Source organism: Theropithecus gelada, chromosome 2, assembly GCF_003255815.1.
Source record: "Theropithecus gelada isolate Dixy chromosome 2, Tgel_1.0, whole genome shotgun sequence".
Taxonomy (NCBI): Eukaryota; Metazoa; Chordata; class Mammalia; order Primates; family Cercopithecidae; genus Theropithecus; species Theropithecus gelada.
The window spans coordinates 152,876,328-152,901,700 of record NC_037669.1 but is presented as its reverse complement, the minus strand read 5'-3'; the positions used below and the strand labels follow the sequence as shown (position 1 = coordinate 152,901,700).

At 38.7% G+C, this 25,373-nt stretch overlaps 1 protein-coding gene and 1 non-coding gene across 4 annotated transcripts in view; one reads left to right on the top strand and one right to left on the bottom strand.

The window, feature by feature from the left end:
* COPB2 (coatomer protein complex subunit beta 2) overlaps positions 1-24,371 on the bottom strand; it is a 38,862-nt gene extending 14,491 nt beyond the window's left edge. The window contains exons 1-15 of one of the 3 annotated variants that reach the window (XM_025377505.1): positions 24,188-24,371; positions 17,634-17,771; positions 13,698-13,784; positions 13,365-13,491; positions 12,357-12,505; positions 9,423-9,569; positions 8,445-8,544; positions 7,642-7,784; positions 7,190-7,389; positions 5,782-5,892; positions 3,206-3,294; positions 3,013-3,119; positions 1,908-2,051; positions 801-931; positions 365-572 (exon numbers count right to left, since the gene is read on the bottom strand). In XM_025377505.1, the coding sequence (XP_025233290.1) occupies positions 365-572; positions 801-931; positions 1,908-2,051; positions 3,013-3,119; positions 3,206-3,294; positions 5,782-5,892; positions 7,190-7,389; positions 7,642-7,784; positions 8,445-8,544; positions 9,423-9,569; positions 12,357-12,505; positions 13,365-13,491; positions 13,698-13,784; positions 17,634-17,771; positions 24,188-24,190 (1,884 nt within the window). In that variant the 5' untranslated portion in view covers positions 24,191-24,371. Of the gene's footprint in view, positions 1-364; positions 573-800; positions 932-1,907; positions 2,052-3,012; positions 3,120-3,205; positions 3,295-5,781; positions 5,893-7,189; positions 7,390-7,641; positions 7,785-8,444; positions 8,545-9,422; positions 9,570-12,356; positions 12,506-13,364; positions 13,492-13,697; positions 13,785-17,633; positions 17,772-24,108 lie in introns of all 3 variants that reach the window. The other 2 variants (XM_025377506.1, XM_025377508.1) reach the window with 2 other exon arrangements.
* Positions 22,851-22,959, top strand: LOC112619813. The gene has a single exon (XR_003118315.1). It is a non-coding gene; the product is annotated as a U6 spliceosomal RNA (small nuclear RNA).
* Positions 24,372-25,373: the final 1,002 nt, after the last annotated feature.

Genomic DNA, 25,373 nt, shown 5'->3' with positions numbered 1-25,373 from the left:
TGGGTGCTGACGAGTTGATGGGTGCAGCACACCAACATGGCACAAGTATACATATGTAACAAACCTGCACGTTATGCACATGTACCCTAGAACTTAAAGTATAATAATAATAATAAAAAAAAAAAAAAGAGAAAGACTGATAAATCACCTCTAACATTTAAAGGGGGCACTGAGAAAGCAGAAGGAAGCGTGTAAGAAGGGTGCATCATATGCTGTAACAAGTGCCTTAAACTCACAGGAGAAATTCTATTGCCACAGAAATCAGTTGGCAATTAAGAAATAAAGTTTTTCAACTCCATACTAATTTGCTTTCAAATTGCTAGTTTTAAAAAACAAAAAGAAAACACAAAACAAAACCTCTTACCTGTTTTTCCAAAAAGTGTGCAACTCTGGTCCTCTGTTCTTTTGGAATGGTAGGAAGGACCTTATCAGCCATGCTAAAGTCCCTCCGCATGACGGCTGTCTGGTATTCCAGGACTGAAACCAGCAGGGAATAGCTAACGATGTTCAATTCTTTATCCCCCAGATAAAGCCTGTTGTCTTTAGGAATGTAGCCTAGGAGATACATCGTCCTATAAAAGACACAGAAACCAAGTTAGAAATTCAAATCTGCAATTACACAAACACACGCCCCGCCAACCTGCCTCTTGCTCAAAACCTTCCCGTCTGATTGATACATTTTTGGTTAACAATAGGCAACCTACTAAAACTATACCACTGAAAAATCAGCCTATCATTGCTACAAGCCAACAACAGATTTTGCTAAAATTTAGAACAAATGCGAAATGATACTCAGGTACCTGTCCAAGTGGGCAATGGTGACTATTTCTCCTCCAACATAATAATTTAATCTGTTCACAGAACTTGTGTAAATGAAGCAATCGCCTACCCAAAGCCCCGTTTTCACAATTTCCTGAATCTCACCAAGAACCTGCAGAAAGAAAATAAAGACTATTACTTTATCCAGCATCAGAAATCTCTCAATAAAAAGCTGAATATATTTGAGGGTGATATGGTAGAATAAGGAGTGCAAAGTAAAATCCTTCCTATTTCCAGAAAGAAAAATTTTCCTTGGAATTTTTTTTGAGATGGAGTCTCTGTTAACCAGGTTAGAGTACAGTGGTGTAACCTCTGCTCACTGCCAACCTCCGCCTCCCGGATTCAAGTGATTCTCCTGCCTCAGCCTCCCAAGTAGCTGGGATTACAGGTGCCTGCCACCATGCCTGGCTAATTTTTATGTTTTTCGCAGAGACGGGGTTTCACCATGCCAAGTTAAGGTCAGGTCTTAAGCTCCTGACCTCAAGTGATCTGCCCACCTTGGCCTCCCAAAGTGCTGGGATTATAGGTGTGAGCCACTGCAACTGGCTGGAATTTCTTTCTTCATTTAAGAACAGATTCCTACTCAATATAACCCTTAGGCTCAAAACAGAAAAAAAAAAAAAAGAACAGATTCCTAGATTAGTATTTGCAATGTGAAATCTCATTGTTGGGCCAAAACCATGATATAAAAGAACACTGATCTAAACTTAGACCCTTCATAACTTGAAAATGAAATATTAAGTATTTCACAAAATCTAGGATATCTGCATTATGAATGATTTACCATTTGGGAGCTCATTTAAATCACTGACTAAATAGTCTTAGGACCAAAACGACTACAATTTCTTTACTGAAAGATATCAAAGTAAGTCTAAAGAATTCCTAAAATCAAAGCACAAATTTCTTTTAAACGTATTTTCAAAGTTTGATCTATGAGTCAAGATTTTAATTTTCACATTTCACCAGAAATCCTTAAATGCTGTCTCCTCAAACCTAATTTATAACGAAATGTTAAAATCAGTAAAGTCTGTTGTAAGAATATAAATCATTTAAATAGAAAGCTAAAAGCGATGTGCTGATCCATTTACCTCAAAGGCATCTTCAATGCCATCTTCAGTAACTCCCTCATGTGTTTCCTGTGCAGCCAAGACTTTTTCTGACAGATACTTAAGGATAAAAAATGATTCCTCAGTAGCAATACAGACTAGCTCTCCAGAGTCAGACCAGAAAATCTGCAACACAACAAAATCATAGACAACTGATTTGGATTTCTGAGTGGATATGACAAACTGCACATACTTGATTTCTTACAACATTTATCTTCTTATATCAAGATAATAAGTATTCACTTAACAATTTATGTGGCATTATTTGGGAGGGTGGCCAGGGCAGGGCTATGCTATTTAGCCTCGCAATAGAAAGTCCAAAGTGAGACAGGAAAGGAGAGCTGTCAGTAAACACTGAATGTGCTACATAGAGGACCAGTAGCCTGTTCCCTATTGCTCTAGAACAGTGTTTATCACTTTTTCTTTTTTTTTCATTTTCACCCACCCTCCCTAGAAGTCTTTCTGGACATTTTTCTAATCACCTCCCCCAATGAAATGTTAATACCACAGATATACATATATAATACATACACATATGTATAGCTATGCTTTATTCATAAAGAGTAAGCCCCCCCAAGCCAATTTTTACACCCATTGAGAATGCACACTCTAGAACCAGACCCCAGAAAAGCTGGTTTGTTTCCACAGATAATCTCCTGATAGTGAAAACTGTCAAAGCAGCAGGCAGTTCTAAAGGTAAACACTTTGTCACTGGAGATGGTCACCTCAAGTTCAAGCAGCTATCATCAAAACATATGAAAAGGTTTTCTGAACTACATGGAAGAAGGCATTTCCAAGTCAAGAATTCTCTGACTTCTTGTTGTCAAAGCATGCTTTCTTCCTCTGTCAAAATGGCACTGCCACTTACCTCCAATTGCTCAGAAAATCAGGATTGTCGTACCCTAATGAGGCCGTAGACAATGTGTATTTTAAAAAGTTATTTAAATTCTAAGTGCTGTCTTATATTTTAAATGGCTTTTGATAATGGAAGAGGGACAGCAGGGTACAAGACACTTCTTGGCCTTAGGGACCCAGAACTCATCACAAAAATAAATATTCCAAAAACAACAACAGAGGGGAAACTCACATGTTTGGGCTGAATTTCAATTCTTCGTATGAGTTCTGTATTGTCCCAGTCATAGAAAGCTAAGCCATTTACAGATCTGACTCCCAATAAGAAGCCGCCATAGATACCTAAAGGGAACATAAAAAGAGTTTTGCTTAGGCATTTTGGAGCCATTACAAAGAATTTAAAAATGTAATACGTAGACCACACTCACTTTCTGCTCCAAAATCTGGTTTAAATGATTTTTTTTCCTTAAAGTTCTTAAATATCTTTACAACACTGTTGCTCTCTCTTATTGCATACCTGGGAGAAAAAAGGGAAGGCAAACATAACATGTTATATACTACATCATAATTCCACCAAATGTTGGAAATATCTTCAAATATTTTTCAGTAATTATGCAAAAATAAAAAATAAATATTTGAAGATTCTCTGATGTACGTTTTCATAAGACATCAGAGAACTCCTTACAGTTGGATAAATGATGAAAGGGTTTTTTACTGTATATGACATGAATTACTAGGGCTTACAAACCACTTTAGTAAATAAAAATGACCCAAATGTCTGTAATAGGTGAATGCTTAAACAAATTACAGTATATTCATATAATGGAATAATACTCTGCAAATAAACCAATTACTGATCCAGGCAAGAATATGGATGAATCTCAAAAAACATTATACTGAACAAAAGATGCTAGACACAAGAGTACATACCATATGATTCCATTTATATGAAACTCTAAAGACAACTCTAATCTATATAGAGACAAGAGGCTCTCATCAGTATTTTCCTGGGCCTGGGGAATGGGTGGGTAGGGGGTGTGGACAGACTGTTAATGGAGACAAGGGGATTTTGTGGGGATGATAGAAATGTTCTATAATTTGATTGTGTTACTGGTTACGTTTGCCCAAATCTACTGACAAGAACAATAGTCCTCCCTTATCCACGGGGGATACGTTCTTTTTTTTTTTTTTTTTTTTTTTTTTTTGAGACGGAGTCTTGCTTTGTCACCCAGGCTGGAGTGCAGTGGCCGGATCTCAGCTCACTGCAAGCTCCGCCTCCCGGGTTCACGCCATTCTCCGGCCTCAGCCTCCCGAGTAGCTGGGACTACAGGCGCCCGCCACCTCGCCCGGCTAGTTTTTTGTATTTCTTAATAGAGACGGGGTTTCACCGTGTTAGCCAGGATGGTCTCGATCTCCTGACCTCGTGATCCGCCCGTCTCGGCCTCCCAAAGTGCTGGGATTACAGGCTTGAGCCACCGCGCCCGGCCACGGGGGATACGTTCTAAGCCCCAGTGGATGCCTGAAACCTCAGATAGTACTGAATCCTATATACACTATGTTTTTTCCTAAATGTAAGGTGGATAGCATATACAATGTGGATAGATATGCTAGGCAAAGGGATGATTCACGTCCCAGGTGGCATGGCTCAAGATTTCATCATGCAACTCAGAACACTGGGCAATTTAAAACTTATGAGTTGTTTATTTCTGGACTTTTCCACTTAATATTTTTGGAACATAGTTGACTCTGGGTAACTAAAACTGCAGGAAGGGAAACCACAGATGGGGGGACTGCTGTACAACTAAATGATACATACTGTCTTCTGTAAATCATACCTCAATAAAGGTGATTTAAATAATAAAAACTGTGACAAATGGCTCATTAGTCAGCAATGATCAGCAACAACAGATTATATTCAGGCCTCTGCCTTGAAAAAAGTGGCTGTGGCTATCACTGGATATTTGAGATTGTGTGAGGAAGTGATGTGATGAGGGCTTTGCTCAGGACAGGAAAGATGCTGAGCAAGGCCTTGGCTGGATAAAGCTGAAAAAAGGGAACTATCAAAATAGAGGAAGAGGTATGCTGAGAGAGGGCAATTCATCAACTATAATTTTGCCTAAGATAACACAGTACCTTTGAATACACAGAACTATATGTATATAAGTGTATTTAGGAAATTTATGAAAAGATCAGAACAATTCCATACCTCTCAATAAATCTTACTGTTGTCAACATTTAAAAAAATGTATCTTATTATGCAGTGCTGAGCTTAAGTTACCCCACTATTGGGGGCAAGATGCAACATAAAATGTGAGGCAAACAAAACTAAAAAAAACTGTGAAGATGTAATTCACTTGTGTGGTCTGAAAACACTAAACCCCTAATGTTTATTACATGCATTAAACAGGAATGAAAAAGGAACCAGAGCCAATGACTAGTAAAAAAGTCAGAGTTAAATGATCTTTCCTGCTTTTAATGAGAACATTTTATGAACATTCTGAATTCAGACAGAAATTTGTTAAGAATGGGCAGCGGGTACTATCACAGAAAATAAGTTTTAAAAAAGATTTCATAAATTTCTCATCAAAATGATCAAATCACATCATCATCCCCAAGTAGCTCACAAAGGCCAGTAGCACCAGGACACTACATCATAGGGAGGGCACGCCAAGGCCTGCCAAAGCAGACATGAGGGTCTACTGTGCCTTAAGCCCATAAAACACCAGGTCCTGCCATGGGCTCCACCAAAGAAATGGGTGCTGGGTCCCCAGTTAAATGGGATTATTTTATCAGTTTGAGTGAGCCAGCTCAACACAGAACAAAGAAAGGACAAAGACAGCTCACGCTATACAGTTGCCTCTGACTCTAATCTAACGGACAGCTCTGGTGAGAACTGTTTTTTAACATGGAGAAGCGCAGCCCACATCAAGCCTTGAGAGTCCTCAGGCAGCACACAACACATCTGCAATCACGGCAAGCTGGCTATCACGCAGCCAAAACTTACTCTGAAGAATCGTGGGCCCATGCAAACTCCTGAGCAGATCCAAAGCTCTTGTTTCTCAATGCCATTGCTGTGTAGATGATATACTCCCCATCACCACACACCACCACAAACCTAGAAATCACAGAAGCCAGGGAGGGAAGTACAAAGGACCAAAGACATGTAGAAGTTAAGAAACAATAATTCTTGTTATGGTAAAAGAATTCTAATAACAAATGTTAAAAAAATTCTAGCCAACAAATTAAAAAGGAAATTATGAATATAGCATTACTGCTGAAATGTTATTAGAATGGCCTTCTCATAAAGGCAACTGGAGACAGGAAGGTGAGAATGGCTGGAGATGCAAAGGAGGAGGATTCCAATTATTCAATCAGTATTTGTTGAGCACCAAGATGCATAGCACTTTGCTCATGACATTTATACCACAGGAAGGCACTGTATTATTACAAAGACTATCTTCATTTCAAAGCTGATCACTCAAATGAATAAAAATATCTCACTCCAGTTTTTAAAGACTGTTAATCAAAATACAGAGGATATTTTAACATTTAAATACTGAGAAAAAGAGAATGCTGCATAGTCAACTAAAATTTTCCCAATGGACATAAAACAACTATCTTTAAAGTTATTTATAACACTTTAAAGGCTGGTATCAAAAGACTGGCAAAGGCAAAACTTGTGGCCAAGAATGTTCTATGATATTAAGGGAAATGCGCATAATGCATTCTTAACCTTCATAAGACAATTACGTTACAAATAATTATGGATACCATTTATTGAACTAGGTAGCATACTTGGTTTATATCTTTTGTCTTTTTCAATATTCAGCATAACATTATAAGATGCCCAGACCTGCTGTAAAATATTTTTAAAGCTCTACAGATTTAGACTTCACTGTGCTAGAAACTCCTCTCTCACAAGATGTTTGGTGACTTATAAATCTTAAGGGAGAAATTAAACTGACAGTTCAAATTATAAATAAGAAACAGAATTATTACCAATCCCAAAACTTTTTCAAAAGATATCTCAGAGTCAAGTTTTCTTCTTAAGAGCAGTGAGTCAGCAAGCATTTAGAGAGGGTACCTCCTAAGTCTCAGCATAAGACATACTCCTTGCCCTCAAAGGAGCACATAAGAACACAAACTCAATGCATGTGAAATAACAGTAAACAGTACTATTTAACTATTCAGAATTGTGTGGTATAGAACAAGGCCAGAGGGGAAACATGCTCCATCTTTTGTGCCAACTTTATCAAGTGGCATGGCTGCCTGCAGCTGTATTGAGGACTATGAGGCCAGGGCAAAAGCACACTGAGGAATGATTAGAGATGCCAACCAAGAGTAGACTGTGGATCTGCAAACCTGTTCTAACATACACAGAAGCTGAGAGACAAATTTTGATGATGGCTTACCGCCCATTAGGATTGTGCTGAATAGTCTGAGGGTATATTTCACAACTGCCCATATCCTTTACTGCCAGTGGCAATCTTTCTCCATCTTTAATTTCAGCATCTCCCATTGCTTTTAGGTTGGCCTGCTGGACTTCTGAATGCTTGGCCCAAATTATCTTTCCATTGGCATCCATGGACATGGCAGGTTCCTCCCGACCAAGCTGAAAGAAAGACAAATAACTTTCAATAATGAAAAGGAAAATAAATAAAACCACAACAAAATAGATTATTTTTTCACCTAACAGAGAGCTCCATTTCCTTTCTTCCACTTTAAATCTTCATTGCTTAATGTCTAGTGCTTAATGAAAGAAGTGCCAGTTTTACAAAACTGGTGACTTGGAAGATGACGGTACTAAAATACAAAGAAAATAGTTTTGCCTATGTCCACCTACTGAGAGGGATAGTATAATTACCTTAACAATGATGCTCCCTTCATCATAGCCCAAAGCGACATTGTTTGACCCTCTTAGACTGGCCACGCACCATACCCTCTCCATTCCATAATTCAGTGTGCTCTCAAGCCGGTAGGTGCTTGAATGCCAAATACGTACTGTTCCTAAAAAGAACAATGTAAATATTCCCTTTTGATACAAACATCCGATGATAAACTGTCAGGTGAAAGAGAGCCATAGAAGTCTTTCTATTAAAATAGATAACACTTCGTGGCAGCTTAATGACCAATTTTTTGATCTACTGTCTTTAAATGATTTTTAAAAGCAACATAAACATAACAGATAACGTATAAGAAACAAAAACTAAGAATTATGATTTTAAACATGAAATAATAACAGGATTTCCTGGGTAGAGTGTTTCCTCTGTGCCAGATGCTGTCTACGCATGATTTCTTCTCACTATAATCCTATGAAGCAGATATATGTGTTTCCATTTCATAATCTGCCCAAACCACACATTCACAACATAACAGAGCCTGATTTTGAATCCAGGTTTGTTTGACTCCAAAGCACATGCTTTTTCAGTTTTTCTTCAGGACATCTGATGGTCCTCTTAAGTGACAGAATCAAAATACATGAGAATGATGATGATGATGATGATGAAACTAATGCCCCTTTACTCTTTTATAGCTTAAGTCTGGTACTTTACTAAAAATATCAAAATCCTTGGAAACCTCCAATTATAATGCAGAGACATTACTTGCTTTAAATGCCCACTAAGTAGTAGTTACCAGCACAGGAATAAACATACCCTTCTAACTTACCATCTTCTGAACCTGTGATAATGATTGGCAACTCAGGATGAAAGCTGGCACAAGACACATTTTGGGCATGTCCTTCCAGTGTCTGTACACATGTTTTATTCTGTAATTAAGACATAGAAAACATTTTTTATTAGTGAAAAACATGTAACCAGCCCACCCTTAATTTTCTCAATGTACACATACATTATAAATGATAGTAGTCATGACAATCTAAATAATATCCAATACAGAAGTTTTTGAAATAGGATGATCTTGTTGTATATATGAATATTTTATCTAATTACTTTGTAAAATAAATGTAAATGTAACTATCATATTTAAAGAAGCGGAAAAAACCCAAGAAGGCTTTCGTATGAATATTATTTCCCCAAATTCTCGGGGTAATAGATTTACCCCTTAAAACCCACACTTACTATCACTGGCTAAGTAGACAGTACTGCTTTAGCCTTTAATATTTTTATTCTGGATTTAAGTACAAATGTGAAAATGTTTCAAGGTGAAACAGACTTTCTAGGCCTCATTTTATTATTTGCTTACAGGAACTTTTGATCTAGAAAACAAAAATATCTAAATATAAGAAAATCTTAGAGATAGGAAGCATGTTAACAAGAGTTCATAACTAGGTTTACAAGAGTACTATTTGGCAAAATGGTATTTGTTGATCTGCTAGCTGACAAAAATGAATAGAAGTCTATCAATGAAGATTATGGAGGATAATTCAACATTAAAATGTTAAAATTTCTAAATGCAATTACAAAATGAAATATGAACATGTTGGTATTTTATTTTTAAAATCTTGATATGTATGCACTGTTTTCATTTTTATGGAGACTTCTGGGAACATAGTTTAGGTGCAAATACTGATACCTTAAGTTATTATGCTGTGAACAGATTTCAACAACCCAAGTCTTAACTGTCCTATAAGAAATAGTAAGAAGCATATCTAACATATGGAAGTAAAGTTATGAAAAATCGTACCTGATAATCCCATATTTTAACAAGACGGTCATCTGCACCTGAAATGAGGTATGGTTTGTCCCCACCACTGTAGTAATCAATACAATTCACACCCTTCTCATGTCCTTCCAAAGTGAAGTTTGGTGACGAAGAGCCCAACTGCCATACCTGCGGAGAGAAATAGCATCTGCCAGTCAATATGGGGCCTTGCTTTTCAAAAGGCAAATCTACCACATTTCTGACACAATATGTAAAATGCCAAAGCCCAGTAGAGAAGAGCTATGAAATTTTATTTTTTATACTGTTTGGTTTTTGTTATTTCTCATTTTATTTGAATTCTCAGGAGCCAAAATCACTATGGCGTTCTTTAAAAGAAGTGCCAATTTTCAGGCTTTATCTCTAGAGATTATAATTCAGTGAATCCACAGTGAAGCCCAGGAATCTAGATGTTTAAGACTTTGAAAAACACCACTTTAAGGGTATGAAATTATTTTATTATAGATTTAATATACAGCTCATGAAAGTGGATTTAGTAAGATATATTAAAAGTGGCTAGGTGTGGTGGCTCACACCTGTAATCCCAGCACTTTAGGAGGCTGAAGTGGAAGGATCACTTGAGCCCAAGAGCTCAAGACCAATCTGGGCAACACAGCAAGACCTTGCCTCTACAAAAAAGGAAAAAGTAAAAAGTTAGCCGGGCGTGAAGGCACACGCATGTAGTCCTAACAACTCAGGAGGCTGAGGCAGGAGGATCGCTTTAGCCCAGAAGTTTGAGGTTACAGTAAGCTGTGATCATGACACTGCACTCCAGCCTAGGCAACACAGACCATAACTCAAAAATATATAAATAAATAAAAATGAAGATATATTTAAAGGAGAAAATTACTGCCTAATTAAAAATTTAAAATGTAGAAAATTGTTAAAAATTACCACAGCACAGAATTAAGCTTTATCTTTACAAATATTTACTGAGTGCCTACCATATGGGAGGCCCTGTGGGGAGTATAAATATGTGTAACAAATGTTTATCAATTACTGTATAAAATAAACTTTACTGGAACTGAAGATAAGACAATTCTTGCTCTCAAGATAAACCTAATTTAGTAAAACAAAAGTTTACAACTAATTTCAAAGTTAATCTATGTCAAAAGCAAGGAAAATCCAAAGGCAAAATAACTAAGGTCAAAACCCTAAGATATTCAGACACATAACATTTGACATAAAGGAAAACTAGTAACAGTGTTTTATATAGGTGAAAGCAAGCGTGTAAGCAAAAGTTAATTTATTTTAATTCAATGCATATGGAAATATTTTATTTTATTTATTTATTTATTTATTTTTAGATGGAGTCTCGCTCTGTCGCCCAGGCTGGAGTGCAGGGGCGCGATCTTGGCTCACTGCAAGCTCCGCCTCCCAGGTTCAAGGCATTCTCCTGCCGCAGCCTCCTGAGTAGCTGGGACTACAGGTGCCCACCACCACGCCCAACTAATTTTTTGAATTTTAGTAGAGACAGGGTTTCACCATGTTAGCCAGGATGGTCTTGATCTCCTGACCTTGTGATCAGCCCGTCTCGGCCTCCCAAAGTGCTGCGATTACAGGCGTGAGCCACCATGCCCAGCATGGAAATATTTTAAATATTATGATTTAAAAAGGGAGCATGATTGCCCTCACTGCAACATGTATTAAGCACCTAGATCAGGTAAGGCACTTTGCTGTTTGCTACTGAATGTTTGGGGAAAGGGAGTGACACATAGTTTCTACCCCCAAAATTCAGTATTTCAGGGGATAAAGATTTCCAAAAACATGTAATTAAAATTCATTCTGAGAAGGCCGGGCGCGGTGGCTCAAGCCTGTAATCCCAGCACTTTGGGAGGCCGAGACGGGCGGATCACGAGGTCAGGAGATCGAGACCATCCTGGCTAACATGGTGAAACCCCGTCTCTACTAAAAAATACAAAAAACTAGCCAGGCGCGGTGGCGGGCGCCTGTAGTCCCAGCTACTCGGAAGGCTGAGGCAGGAGAATGGCGTGAACCCGGGAGGCGGAGCTTGCAGTGAGCAGAGATCCGGCCACTGCACTCCAGCCTGGGCGGCAGAGCGAGACTCCGTCTCAAAAAAAAAAAAAAAAAAAAAAAAAAAAATTCATTCTGAGAAAGGCTGAAACAGAGGCAAAAAGCAATGGAAGAAATGGGATAAGCATAACTGGCTCTGCCTAGAGATGAAGTGGATGTCTGACAAGAGCTTCTCAAGAGTAAATATTTGTGCTAAGCCTTAAAAGCTGAGTAGTTCTCCGGAGGAAAAAAATATCAAAACAGGAAAATAAAGAGAAGTGCAGGCAGATGGAAAAGTTCAATGAAGTAAGGTTTTGTGAACATTCATGGCCTCTAGAGGATGGTGAGTAGACCAGGGTTTTAGGAGATGTCGCATAATATTAGCCCAGGCTAGTCTTGGAAATCCTTGTATTCCACACTAAGGCATTTGGACTTTATCCTTAGATCAGGAACTGACAAGATGCAATCTATGTTTCAGGAAGATAACAGACAGCAATGTGGTGAAATGGAGTAAGAAAGACAGAATAGAGGCATATGGAATTTAAATGTAAAATAGATGAACGATGAGCAGAAATCAACAATGAATACTGAAAGGAGAGGAAAGTAGTATCCTAGAAAGGATATTGGCATTTTTCTTATTCTGGGTTTCCAAAGGCTAAAAAATTTTTATAACATACTGCTTCCACACAGAAAAACACTCCTCATTAAGAGCACTGAGTTGCCACAATATTTTTCAAAACAGAACATGTCCTTTGGATTAAAATGAGAAATCCTATTTTTACTTCAAAATAGACTTTTGAAAAAAACTTTTAAGATGGATAAATTTCTGGCCAGTCAATAGTAAAACACCTAAGGCAAGTATAGTTCACTAATAATGATAACTGACACAAACTGTGGACACCCTACCTTGATAGTCCTGTCCAAAGAGGCACTGGCAAACTGATTGTTATCTTTGGGGTTGATCACAATCTGCATAACATAATGGGTGTGTCCTTCAAACACTTGTGAGCAAGACCATTTTTTATCCCAGTCCCAGAGCTTAATAAGCATGTCATCTAGGCCAAAAGAAAGTCTCAAGTTAGTTGTAATTTCTATTTTTTCACTTCATAAGTAAGACACAGTCTTTAGAGGAAGCAAACCTAACATAAACCACATAATCCATGACTTACAGAAATAGAATCAAAACCAAATAGAGTTTTCAAAATGCTTATTTATCTTAAAAATAAATTTAACTCTCTACAGAAAAGTGGAGATAAAATAAATAAAATAGATTAGAAATAGCAAATATAAAAATTTTGTGAAAAAACTTAAAAATTCAGTGAGCATTAAAGAATGAGCAAAGAGTCATACAAGTTTGATTAGAATCTAAGCGTGACTGAATACTGATAGCAATGACTATGTAGAGAACAAGCATTTGCCCTCACAAGACTGGTTTTTAAAAAGTTTTAAATTACTTCTCAATTTTTAATTTAAACACATTTCAAAGAGCTATTACCAATTCAGTGCTACCTCTTTTGCCAGTCCTCCAAGAGGTCTACTATTTATACACAATACCAAGGAGCAAACTAGTTTGAATATGAAGATTGAACTGACTAGGCTCTATGGCAATCTGCCAAAAACTCACTCATCAACATGTAAATGACCTTTCTGTTCAGCAGATGTTTAAACATCTAGACTTGTAGGTCTTCTCTGACAGGAATTGGAGCAATCATTACACAGATCCTAAGTACAGTTGATACTTCATTAAAGTACAAACACAAGCAGCATCAATAGCACAGTAATGGATCTAAACAGTTTAAAGGCTGCTTGGAATTAAAATTCTATTTGTAACAGCAGTTAAAGAATAGCATGTCTCAGTGAATGAAAATGAATTACCCAAAGAGACGCACATGACCAAAAAAGGTCATCTCTTACCACTGCTAGTTAGAATGAAAGGCTGGGTTGGATGAACAGCAATACAGCGAATGTAGTCTGAGTGTGCTTCAAACATATGAACTCTCTCCAGAGTATTGTAATTGAACACTCTAATCTGCATGTCATCCTAGAAACAGAAATTTTAAAACCATCATCCCTATTATCAAGTAAATTATACAAAAAAACTGCATCACAGGCTCAAGGAATGAAGTCTATGCTTCAAAACAGTGCCGTAACTAACAAAACAAATCAGGAATCGAAATCCTGCAACTAACTTACATAATCATTCACCAATTCAGAAAACGGGAATAGAGATTCATATTAATTACTTACTGCTCCTGTCACAACCCAATTCTTCCTTGCAACAAACTTTGCAGCTCGAACAGGAAGATCACATACTTCAAATGTCTTCACCAGTGTCTTTAAAATGTAAAAAGAATACACAAATTGAGCTGTAAGGAAATAACCACAAAATCTACTCTGTTATATTTCAAACATCCAATTTTTAAGATCACTTCTCATTTTAATATATTCTCAGGCTAAAATATAAAAGGTCAACACTAAAATTTTTTAAACAGACCAATTATCTTTTAATAGATTCAAAATTAAAACACTTTTTAAAAGACAAGAGAAAGCAAATGTCCACAAGATGGTATTCCAGATCCTCTGTGCTCCAGCCCTTCCCTCCCTTTTCTAGCCTCACCTTTGGCTACTCCCAGCCTTACCTCTGCTCTTGTTCTCTCTGCCTTGAAAATCCACCCATGGAAACTTGTACTTCCCTTTCATAATGTAGCACTTCATAATTACGTTTGTGCGAATCTTTCCTGCCAAGCTCTCCAAAGGCAGGAATATTTTTCACACTGTATAGGCAGAAGCTAGAACAGTGGCTGGCACACTAAATTAGTGTGTAATAAGTATTTGTTGAATGAATTAGCTCTTAGTTTTTCTTTTTTTCTTTTTTTCTTTTTTTTTGAGACAGTCTCACTCTGTCACCCAGGCTGAAGTGCAATGCAGTGGCACAATCTTGGCTCACTGCAACCATCGCCTCCCAGGTTCAAGTGATTCTTATGCTTCAGTTACCCAAGTAGCTGGGATTACAGGTGTGCGCCACCATGCCAAGCAAATTTTTGTATTTTTCGTACAGACAGGGTTTCACCATGTTGGCCAGGGTGGTTTCGACCTCCTGGCCTCAAGTGATCCACCTGTCTCAGCCTCCCAAGTGCTGGGGTTACAGGCGTGAGCCACCACACCTAGTCAGTTTTTTTGAAATTGAAACCCATAAAAGTGACTCATGAATAAGGTACAATTCTTTTGCATGCTTTAGCAATATGATTCCATACAAATGTTATTATTTATTTTTTTAAAAAAATGAAAACACAGTGACCTGTATTTTCCTCCGAGCTACTCAGAATGGAATTATACACACAGGATAAAGGTAGAAAACTAGAAGACCCTCCTAGAAAAAGCAGAGATAATGGTATACCTCTATGTTCTCCTTCTTTGATGCCTGTTCTTAAAAGTTTGAAAGCCAAACTATCATTTTCCAATCCTTTTTTGTATCAGAGAGCAAAAAAGAAATAACTAAGAAACCAATATAATCTTACTGCTTGATTAACCATGTGCACTAAAAAAGTAATAGGGACCGGTTCATAAGAACTGTCCCACTCTGATTTTTCAAGCCAGAGTTCAAAGATTCTTTAGACAAAGGCTGAATGAGTAGGCACTTCAACTCCAACCTGCAGAATCACTACCAGCTGACTATGATACAGACACTGAGAGCAGACAGAACATGCAATCTGTAATGCAGTAGAAAAATCCACAAAAGCTCATGAGGAGCCAACAAACTCAGGGATCTAAGCAGTAAAAATAAAGCAGCTGCAGAGCAAATAGCCAAGGCTCAGCGCCATGTTAGGGACTATGACTGATGCAAATGAAGAGTAAGAAAAGCTACACATGCGATACATACAAATGTTCAATGTAGATTAGGGAAGTATAACTAATGACTAATACTTATATGGTACTTAGGTTTCATATACAATTTTATCTAATTTTATCTTTTTGACAATCCTGTGACATAGGGAAGGCAATAATATCATCTTTACTTTAGATAAATAAAGAGGGTCAGCATAGTTAAAAGGCTAACCTATATAATTTAATCAGCAAGTTGGCTTCAAATCCTAAAATACTATGTTTTTTAAACCACTGCATGTACCACCTCAAAGAATATATAGTATCTCCTTATTTGAAATTCAAGTACATTTAAAACCCTTTTTACTTCCAAAAACCTTTTTGGCTCTCTCAAGAATTTGCTCTCAATACAGGAGTGGTAAATACTGTTGGTGATATAAACACAGGGAAAAAACAGGGAGAACCAAAGACAGATCAATCATTCAACAAAGACTTACTATCTACTAGGAGCCTGACAGTGTATCAGGTAGTGCCTCATGCACTGGACCAACAGTGGGAAATAAGATGAGGGTAATCCTTGTCCTCATAGAACCTCCATTCTTGGAGGAAAGAAGGAAATTAAATACGAAATTACCAATGAGATGAATTATGAAAGGGGAAGCAGATGGTCCTGTCATAGGGCAGAAAAAGGTACAGAAGAAAAAAAGGAGGCAAAGCGGAAATGCAGATAAAGCAAAGATATATTACAATAAAGCCTAGAGAAAGATAAGAAAAGTACGCCTGGGCTTTAGAATATAAGATGATCAAGTGACAGAGCTGAGAGATAGGTAAATGTAGTTGATAAGAGGGAATCCCTAGGAATAATCAGAGAGAGAGGACACCAACATATCTGTTAAACATAAAATCAGAAATACTTTAAACATCTCAAGAACTAAACAAAAAGGAAAAAAAAAGCAGTTATTTGCATCAAAGCAAAAAGAATTCACAAGATAAAGATCTGAAGTTGTAGAGAACACAAATACTGAACTAGTGATAAGTGAAATGCATATTATTAATTCACTGAACAAATAATTATTGAGCACTTACTATGTGCCAGGTAATGTTATAGGCACTGAGATACAGCAGAAAACAAAATGTTAATTTGCATAAAATGTCACTGATGGACTATGATATGGTTTGGATTTGTATCCCCACCCAAATCTCATGTTGAATTGGAGGAAGGCCCTGGTGGGAGGTGATTGGATTACGGGGGTGGATTGGAGGTGATTGAAGGTGGGGATGGATTTCCCCCTTGATGTTCTCGTGATAGTGACTTCTCATGAGATCTGATGGTTTAAAAGTGTGTGGCACTTCCCACTTCGCTCTCTCTCTCCTGCCATCATGTGAAGAAGGTGCTTGCTTCCCCTTCACCTGCTGCCAAGATTTTAAGTTTCCTGAGGCCTCCCAGTCATGCTTCCTGTTAAGCCTGTGGAACTGTGAGTCAATTAAGCCTCTTTCCTTCATAAATTACCCAGTCTCAGGTAGTTCTTTACAGCAGTGTGAGAACAGACTAATACAGGGTAAAAGTTTAGTGTACAGTCATTTCTGTTTCATTACAGTGAGTATAAAAGTGTAAAGGTGTTTTTAGGTTTACTTCTGGCTTTGGTTCCTTGATCCTATTCTGCCATTTTAAATTCCTCAAATGTGAATCTCACCTGGATTTCAAGAACTTAACTTTGGACATTAAGGATAATTACTATATAAGTAGACACAACTGTATGGTATAGTGCTAACTATATGCTTTGTACTCTTAAATACAGTCTAGGAAGACTAGAAAATATGAGATAAACTAATTTGAGGGATATGTTATTTACTCAGGTGAAAGAGGAGTCAAGCATTTAGGCAGAGAATCTGTAAGATGCATGTATAATCAAAGGCTGACTATAAATATTTCCCTGATATAATCTATATAGCTGAGTGAAAGATTTATCTGCATATCATTACATTGGGCATTTGGGAGAAAAATAAATTTAAAAATATCATTCTTAAGATAGAATATTCACTGAATGGAAAATTAACAACTAAATACTTTAGCGAGTGATCCTATAATACCATCAGTTTTCTCAATTTCAAAAAAGAGCTAATACTACCTAAGTCAGAGTTGTCATATTTAAATATTATATATAACATACCCAGGACAGTTTCTCCTACAAACTATCCCCTCATAAATGTTAGTTCCTTCATATTTAAAATACTTCGTACCAACTTGAGAAAGCGGTTTACATATAGCTTCTGGATTCTGTTACAGTATTTCTTCTCTTTCATTATAAACACAGTCTAACATAGTATTTTATTTCTAATAAAGTCCTGAAAAATTCCTACCTGTGTTTCATGATTCCAAACACATACACTGCCATTGTAAAGACTTGCCAACATCCATGGCTCTGTAGGATGCAAATCCACACTCTTAACTCGATCAGATCTAGCAGTTAGCTTTCTTTTGATATCAAGTCGCAGAGGCTAAAAAGAAACATTAAAAAAATTAAATTGCTAAGCCAAATAAAATATGTTTGAGATCTTAACTAAATACAGTGCATGAATAGGCCTACAAAACAATTCAGTTACAACTTTGCTAAGCTTTTAACACAGTTTCAAGTCTAAGCACCTATTTCTTCACTCACACATGCAAAAAGATCAGAATATTTAACATTATAAGATTTACAGCAGTGGTCTTCAAACTTTTTGCTCTAAGGATTCTCCTTAAAAATTTTGAGGACCCCAAAGAGCTTTTGTTTATGCGAGTTTTATCTATTGGCATGTTACCATGTTAAAAATTAAACCTGAGACAACTTTAAAATATTTATATATTAATTCATTTTCAAATAACAAAAATAAATCCAGTGCATGTTAACTAAAATAACGTTTTTATGAAAAATAACTATGTTTTCAAAAAAATTTGGTGAGAAGAGTGGCAATATTTTACATTTTTGCAAAACTCTTTACAATCTGACTTAACAGAAGACAGATGGTTTCTCACTATCTGCTTCTGCCTTCAATATGCTGTGATATGTTCTTTTGGTTAATGTATACAAAATAATGCCTGGTCTCACAGACACATAGCTGGAAAGTGAGGGAGTATCTTAATAGTTTTTTCAAGTAATATGATGTTATTCTTCAAAATTCCAGAAGTGGTAATTTCTTAAAGGTTACTTGAAAGGTAAAATCTGAAACTGTATCAATCAGCTGTTTACACTTCGTTACATTAAAATCCACTGGCTTAGTCCATACTTTGAATGGATCTTTCTCTCATGCATGTTTTTCTAACATTAAGCATTGGTCATTTGGGAAATGCTGGTTCACTGAATTATGCACATCTTCTAGATGCTAACAACATCATTATACTATAAAAAAAATTACATTCACTAATTTCACCACCTACTTCAACTGATAAGCCTTTAAGCACTGGAAATCCATCAAGTTCAGTGAGTTTTTCAAAATTCAAACTTTCACTTGAAAGCTCTAATTTTATCATTGGCAACAAATACTGTCAGGGACCAGCCAACCTCTTTCAGGTTTTTAAAAAATGTCTACCAAATATTCAAATCTGAAGAAGCAGAGTTTCTCATTGTTTCAAGTAAAGCTCAGCTCACAATTTAAAAACGGTGCAAGTGTTTCCCCTTGAGACAACCACCATACTTCAGTATGCAGTAGAACTGCTTTATGCATACTCCCCATTTCACCACACAGAATTTAAAAGACGCATACTCAAGTGTGGAGAGGTAATAAAATTTTTACTGTTTCATCAATGACATTCTTAAGTGAAACTGGCTTTTTAAAAAACTGTGTAACAATGAAGAATATACTAACAGTACAATTTGGTGTCACTTCACTAGCAGTTTTACCTTCCATTAGTTTTACACCATCAGTGCAAATATCGACATTGTGAAAGGTGCCAATAGTGTTTCACTGTTAAGAAAATACTTTTAATTTGTGGACCTCCTAAAAGAGTATTAGGGACTCTTAAGGAATCAAAGACCACATTTTGAGAACCTCTAGTTCACAGAATTATCTTTTTTTTTTTTTTTGAGTCTCGCTCTGTTGCCTATGCTGGAGTGCAGTGGCGCCGATCTCAGCCCACTGAAACCTCTGCCTCCTGGGTTCAAGCGACTCTTCTGCCTCAGCCTCCCGAATAGCTGGGACTACAGGTGCATAATTTTTTGTATTTTTAGTAGAGATGGGGTTTCACTGTGTTAGCCAGGATGGTCTCAATCTCCTGACCTCATGGTCCGCCTGCCTTGCCCTCCCAAAGTGCTGGGATTACAGGCATAAGCCACCACACCCGGTCAATGAATTTTAAATATTCACAAATCAAAATTTTGTGCCCAGGTCAATAGTGTCATATCAGGAAATATTCTGAAGAAGTGTTATTCATGAGTTCCCAGTAACCGTAAAGCATAATATTGAGTTCTTCGGAGAAAAGTGGTAGATTTATCTTGGCAAAAATACTTGTAAATGCTAGGTAATGTAATGTGTGATCAATAAGGGTTATATCCCTGTGCATGATGGTCTTTGGTGTCAAATGGGAATGTTTCAAATATTTTAATGGATTTAAATTACAGAAACAATGAAAACTGGAACAATTTAAAACAAAAATTAAAACATTCTCTCAAGTCAGAAATATGAATAGTTTATAATAGCATTTTCAAGCCAAATTCTTCCTTTGAATTACAGAACAGACAATTATTTGAACAACTATTTTCTCCATTCTCCAAAAAATGTCATTCTAGGAGAAAAGTTAATTCATTATATACAATGATATTTTAGGGCAGTGGGCTTAATTCTCTCTAGGCGGCATGCTGAGAAAAGATAATTTAAAATATATTTCCCCTTTAGGCCGGGAGCGGTGGCTCAAGCCTGTAATCCCAGCACTTTGGGAGGCCGTGACAGGCGGATCACGAGGTCAGGAGATCGAGACCATCCTGGCTAACACGGTGAAACCCCGTCTCTACTAAAAAAAAAATACAAAAAACTAGCCGGGCGAGGTGGTGGGCGCCTGTAGTCCCGGCTACTCGGGAGGCTGAGGCAGGAGAATGGCGTAAACCCGGGAAGTGGAGCTTGCAGTGAGCTGAGATCCGGCCACTGCACTCCAGCCTGGGCGACAGAGCGAGACTCCGTCTCAAAAAAAAAAAAAAAAAAAAAAAAAAATATATATATATATATATATATATTTCCCCTTTAACAGGTCTTAAACACAACCTAAAAGCTCATTTGGCAAGTTGAGTTACTGTCAAATCTTTATTGCTGTGATCTTCTATGATGATCATGAATGGGACAGAAATTTAAGGTTACCTTTGAATATAAAAAGAAGATCTAGCAGAGATAATTTCCTGAGACAACACCTCACAACGCTTTTACTCATCTTTTTGGGGTTATCAAATTTGGGTCATTGACTACTTCAAGTCTTGTTCTATCCACAACTCCTTCACTTTCAGCAACAACCTTTACCACTTACTTTAAAATATCAGAGTTCTCTGGCTCTTCTCTTCAATTTCCTCAAAAATGTTTTCACTGTCATCAGTCCCTTCCTCTCTCCAATTTTCTACTTTTTTTTTTTTTTTTTTTTGGTGAGACAGAGTCTTGCTCTGTCACCCAGGCTGGAGGGCAGTGGCGCGATCTTGGCTCACTGCAACCTCTGCCTCCTGGGTTCAAGCAATTCTCCTGCCTCAGCCTCCAGAGTAGCTGAGACTACAGGTGTCTGCCACCACGTCCAGCTAATTTTTGTATTTTTAGAGACGGGGTTTCACCATATTGGCCAGGCTGGTCTCCAACTCCTCTCCTGACCTTGTGATCCACCCACCTCGATCTCCCAGCCCCAATTTTCTACTTTCAAATAATCACCATCTTCACATTCCCTGCTAGTTCAGAAAAGCAAGGCTTTTTACTTCATCCATTTCTGAGTTCTGCCCCATAAATTACTATTGTAAATTTTAACTTCCCTTTAAATCTCTATGGAGTCAATAGGTATGAAGTGTCTATTATGTACCAGGCAGGAACCATGGTGAGGGTTTTCATATAAGCCAGCATATCTCACAATTTTTCTCCAGTAATGAGGAAATTGGACACTTATAAATTGTGAACATTTTACTTTAAAATATTTTAAGTTATTGATTATTGAGTAAAAGTGACGCTCCATCAGTTGGGCCAGGGAACTCTGAGCAACCCCAGTAAACCTCTACATACTCCCAAAGCACAAATCTCAGTTTAAAAAAGAAGAGGCAGCCAAGCGTGGTGGCTCATCCCTGTAATCCCAGCACTTTGGGAGGCCGAGGCAGGCAGATTACCTGAGGTCAGGAGTTTGAGACCAGCCTAGCCAACATGGTGAAACCCTGTCTCTACTAAAAATACAAAAAAAAAAAAAAAAAAAAGGAAAAAGAAAAAAAATTAGCCAGACATGGTGGCCCACCTGCATTCCCAGCTAATCGGGAGGCTGAGGCTGGAGAATCGCTTGAACCTGGGAGGTGGAGGTTGCAGTGAGTCAAGACTGCACCACTGCACTCCAGCCTGGGCGATAGAGTGAGATTCTGTCTCAAAAAAAGAAAAAAAAGAAAAAATATAGAACAGGCAAGGGTTCTTGTGATAGTATTTCTCCCAACAGTTAAGTGACTATCTTGAATAAGACAATGTACTAGGTACTTTGGGACAAAGATGATTAGGATGCTCACACTGTATCCTCAACTCTAAATGTTTCCCTCCATCTTCCAAAAGCTGGATGCATTCAGGACTCAGCTTAAATGCCACTGCCACCAGTAAGACCTTTCTAGTTACCCCAGCCTGAAGCATTCTTTCCTAGGGAATCCTACAGGATTTCATTTTAACTGTTCATGGTACACTTGTGTACACACCTTTTCTTGCTTTCTAGAGTAGATCCTCCTTAAAGCCAGGGTCATTGCTTATACATGTCTTTATCTCCAGACCACCTTATATATTTGAGTATGGGGGTTTAAAGACAGATACCATGACGTAAAACTAGAGTGTCATGATGGATTTAAATTTCAGTTCCACCACTCATTTCAGATGTGCAATAGTGGGCAAATTTACTTAAGCTCTTTCAAGTTTGACTTATGTAAAACAGGAATATTATTATTATCTACCTCTTAGTGCTGTAAGAATTAAATTCAGAGTTAACCAGTTAGAGCAGTGCCTGACCTACAGTAACCACTTCACAAACATATAACCCTATCTCCCAGCTGCTGTGAGAATTAGTCAACCATGTTTAGCAAAGTGCATGGCACATAGTAAATACTCTATGGTAAATGTACAAATGAATAAATTCACATTTTATATTTTCCACAAAGGATTTAAAATATATTAAAGAATGAAGGCAATATTTCATTATATAAATGATGGTAAATGTAAAGATGGCAAAAGAAAATGAAATTAGGCAGATCCAAGAGCCTTTTTCAAAAACGTCCATTACTGCAACCACAGAAGACCCAAACTAGAGCAGGTAGTTAGTAATATGAAGTGCTGTAATTAAGAGGCTTGAGGTTTGTTCAGTTCAGGGACTGTAACCCGGGTGCCCAAGTAAGTCCACAGATGGTGCTAGCTTCAGCAGCACATACACTAAAATTGGAAGGATACAGAGAGAAGATTAGCGTGGCCCCTGCGCAAGGATGAGACGCAAATCCATGAAGGGTTCCATATTTTTTATAAAACAAAATTAAAAAAAAAAAAAAAGTCCATGGAATGAGGGGGGCGGGGTCTGTGAATGAGTGCACTAAATTTTATGCAAAAATATTTGTTTCTCTGTGCATTTTCTCTGGGAGTATTCCTAAATTTTTCCTCTGTTTCTAGTTCCAACTTTGCCACAACTAACCTTGTAGAAACATAATTTAAAAAAATGTTTTAAACTGAAGATGAGGGACTTAATCCCTAGCGTCTTCAAGCTCCAAAATGTTTGATTCTGTGCTTCATAACAAGTTTTTCTTAAAGGCAGAAAAACATTTAAATGTAAAATATTTTCTTTTTTTTTTTTTTGAGACGGAGTCTCGCTCTGTCCCAGGCTAGAGGGCAGTGGTGCGATCTCGGCTCACTGCAACCTCCGCCTCCCGGGTTCAAGCGAATCTCCTGCCTCAGCCTCCCGAGTAGCTGGGACTACAGGCGTGTGCCACCAAGCCCGGATAATTTTTGGTTTTTTTTTGTATTTTCAACAGAGACGGAAGGTATTCTTACACTATTGTTTTCTTTCCTTATTATTATAACACTCTTGTGCAAACTATTCTAGGGCATTTTTTAGGGTTATGGTGATAATAACAGAGTGCTCTAACAATTACTACTCTTACCAGTCACTGTATTTGCAAATGCATGAAAGCACACCATCCAGCGTTATAAACAGCAACCCCTTCCTCCCAACCCTTCTCCCCTTAGATACCTAAGAGCTGAGACACCAAAGCATTTGAAATTCCATTTTTGACTCCATATACATTTGTTTTTGGCTTCTCTGCTTGTTTACAGCTTGTAGCCAGCACTCACTATCCCAGAATAAGCCCAACAGGAGTGCAGATTAACTACCACCGTTTTAAAAGGAAACTTTAGTTTTACCAAAACCCTCCTACGGAGTTCAACATATTCGGCCTCTGTGTTTCCCTACACCACCGACCCCGCTGCAGACTCCAGGAGCTCTGGCAAGCGCCACAAGCGCCAGAGGAGACAGAACCCCTCACTAGCAGGCGTTGTCTCCCCAAACCATCCCAGTCCCCTGGGCCCCACCGCCTTCTCCCTTCCTGGAATCAAACCGGACCAAGACCCCGCAAGGCCGGAGGCGGCTGCCGCAGCGGGAGCCCAGACCACTGCTTACCACGGCCCTCAGTCCAGAAGCTCCAGGAATCGGCCGTAACCTATGGGACCCCGTTCCCTTCTACGGGGTCTGGACCTACCATGGCTGTGTCGGTTCGATCCTTGGCACCTCGTCTGTTACCGGCTACGCAGGCCCTGAGAGAAACCCACCGAGCCTCTGACCGTCAGACTGACTGACGTGGAACTTCCGGGAGCCGATTCTCGCGATAGTCAGAGGCCAGGGCCGAAGCGCCTGCGCAAACGGCGCGCAGCCCCATCCTTTCCCAAGCCCCGCCCCAGTTTCCTAGGCAACGTGGCCGTCCAGACCGCTGGTAATGTACCTGAGGCCGCCGGGAAGGAGGGTGTGGCGTAGACCACCAAGGGCTGTGTCCTGGTGCTGCTGAGCTTGGACTCCGACCAGAAGATAGAGATTGAAACGATGAGGAAAACGAAGGGCTTGATCCCCACTGGACGCTAACTGCAGGGCAAGCTCCCCGGTGCTGGACTTGTGTTTCAGAGGCCGAGAACCGCTATCGGGATTCCTCGGACTCTGGCCCTGAGGGCGGGGAACGGCGACGGAGAAGGCGTAACGAGACTCTTACGTCCAGTCTGTTCTGGGGGCTTGGTGCGAGGCACAGAGAGTTCTCTGCAGGCCCTGCCCCGGGCACTGATCAAAGCTGAGAAGAGACGCGCTGGGCTGCGGGCTGAGCTCCAAGCTTCTGAAGTCAGAGGGAGGGCTGAGAGCTTCCACTTCTGGCGCTCCCCGGGAGACGGCAACTACCCAGCCGTGTGTGTGTGTTTGTGTGTGTATGTCTTTTGTTGAGCATCGGCTGGCTGTGTTATTCATTCAACAAATATTTATCGATCTTCAGCAGTGTGCCAGACATACTTTCCTCTCAAATCTGCACATCAAACCTGAATTATCTCTGTTTAATGATGAGGAAACTCGGGCTCAAAGAAGTTAAGTGTTCTAGCCAAGACTGCATAGTAAGTGGTAGATAAAACCTCAGAGTTGAGCTGGGCACGGTGGCTTACGCCTGTAAACCCAGCACTTTGGGAGGCGAAAACGGGTGGATCACCTGAGGTCAGGAGTTCGAGACCAGCCGCCTGCCAACATAGTGAAACCCCGTCTCTACTAAAAATACAAAATTAGCCAGGCGTGGTGGCAGGCGCCTGTAATCCAAGCTGTCCCAGTGGCTGAGACAGGAGAATCGCTTAGAACCCAGGAGGTGGAGGCTGCAGTGAGCTGAGGTCGCGCCACTGCACTCCAGCCTGGGCAACAGAGCA